General features: G+C 71.1%; 1 protein-coding gene across 1 annotated transcript in view; it reads left to right on the top strand.

Moving 5' to 3' along the window:
- PIDD1 (p53-induced death domain protein 1) overlaps positions 1-947 on the top strand; it is a 5,865-nt gene that overhangs the window by 3,389 nt on the left and 1,529 nt on the right. Inside the window, exons 9-12 of the mRNA XM_024749368.1 lie at positions 96-275; positions 354-501; positions 617-752; positions 834-947. The exon at positions 834-947 is cut by the window's right edge and continues 20 nt beyond it. Coding sequence (XP_024605136.1) covers positions 96-275; positions 354-501; positions 617-752; positions 834-947 — 578 coding nt within the window. The remainder of the gene's footprint in view (positions 1-95; positions 276-353; positions 502-616; positions 753-833) is intronic.

Raw genomic sequence — 947 nt, 5'->3', positions numbered from 1 at the left:
CCCCCATGCCCGGCGAGGCCCCTGACCCTGTCCCTCTGCCCCCCCCATGCCCGGCGAGGCCCCTGACCCTGTCCCTCTGCCCCCCACACGCCCAGCGGCTCTGGGCTCGCTGCCAGCTGCCTCACTTCTCCTGGTTCTTCGTGGTTTCGCGCCCTGTGTCTGACGCCTGCCTGGTGCCACCAGAGGGGACGTTGCTGTGCTCCTCAGGACATCCTGGGGTCAAGGTCACATTCCCCCCTGGGGCCACTGAGGAGCCCCGTCATGCCCGCATGCAGGTACGGGCAGGGCAGCTGCCACGGGTGGCGGGTGGTGCCTGGGCACAGAGGTGATCGCTCGGGTGCCCTCTGCTCCAGGTGGTGCGCGTGGGCAGCAGAGAACTGCCGGCCCTGCTGGGAGAGCCTGAGGCGGCCGCCAGCCCCCTGCTCTACCTCTCCCAGAGCGGCCCCCCAAGTTTCCTTCGGCCAGTCACCGTGCAACTGCCTCTGCCCCCCGGCGTCACAGGTGAGAGGCGGCTGTGTGGCCTCCTGGACTTGTAGCCACGGGGTGGGGGGGACAGTGCTCAGAAGGGGGGCCCCGGGCAGGGAGGCCTCAGCCTGTGGCCCCCTGCCACCCACAGGCCTGAGTCTGGACCGCTCGCACCTGCACCTGCTGTACCGGGCCCCTCCCGCGGCCACCTGGGACGACATCACGGCGCAGGTGGCGCTGGAGCTCACCCACCTGTATGCTCGCTTCCAGGTCACGCGCTTCTCCTGGTCAGTGGCCCCTCCCTCCGCCTTTTCGGTCCCCCACCCCTGCCCCGGCCTGTGCACCCCGCTCACCCCCAGCCTTCCCAGGTACTGGCTCTGGTACACCGCCAAGACCTGCGTGGGGGGCCTGGCGCGGAAGGCCTGGGAGCGGCTACGGCTGCACCGCGTGAGGCTCATCGCGCTGCAGAGGCGCCGGGAGCC

This window comes from Neophocaena asiaeorientalis, unplaced genomic scaffold, assembly GCF_003031525.2.
Source record: "Neophocaena asiaeorientalis asiaeorientalis breed wild unplaced genomic scaffold, Neophocaena_asiaeorientalis_V1.1 scaffold43, whole genome shotgun sequence".
Taxonomy (NCBI): Eukaryota; Metazoa; Chordata; class Mammalia; order Artiodactyla; family Phocoenidae; genus Neophocaena; species Neophocaena asiaeorientalis.
Note: the sequence above shows the minus strand (reverse complement) of the source record. Positions and strands in the feature narration are given on the sequence as shown.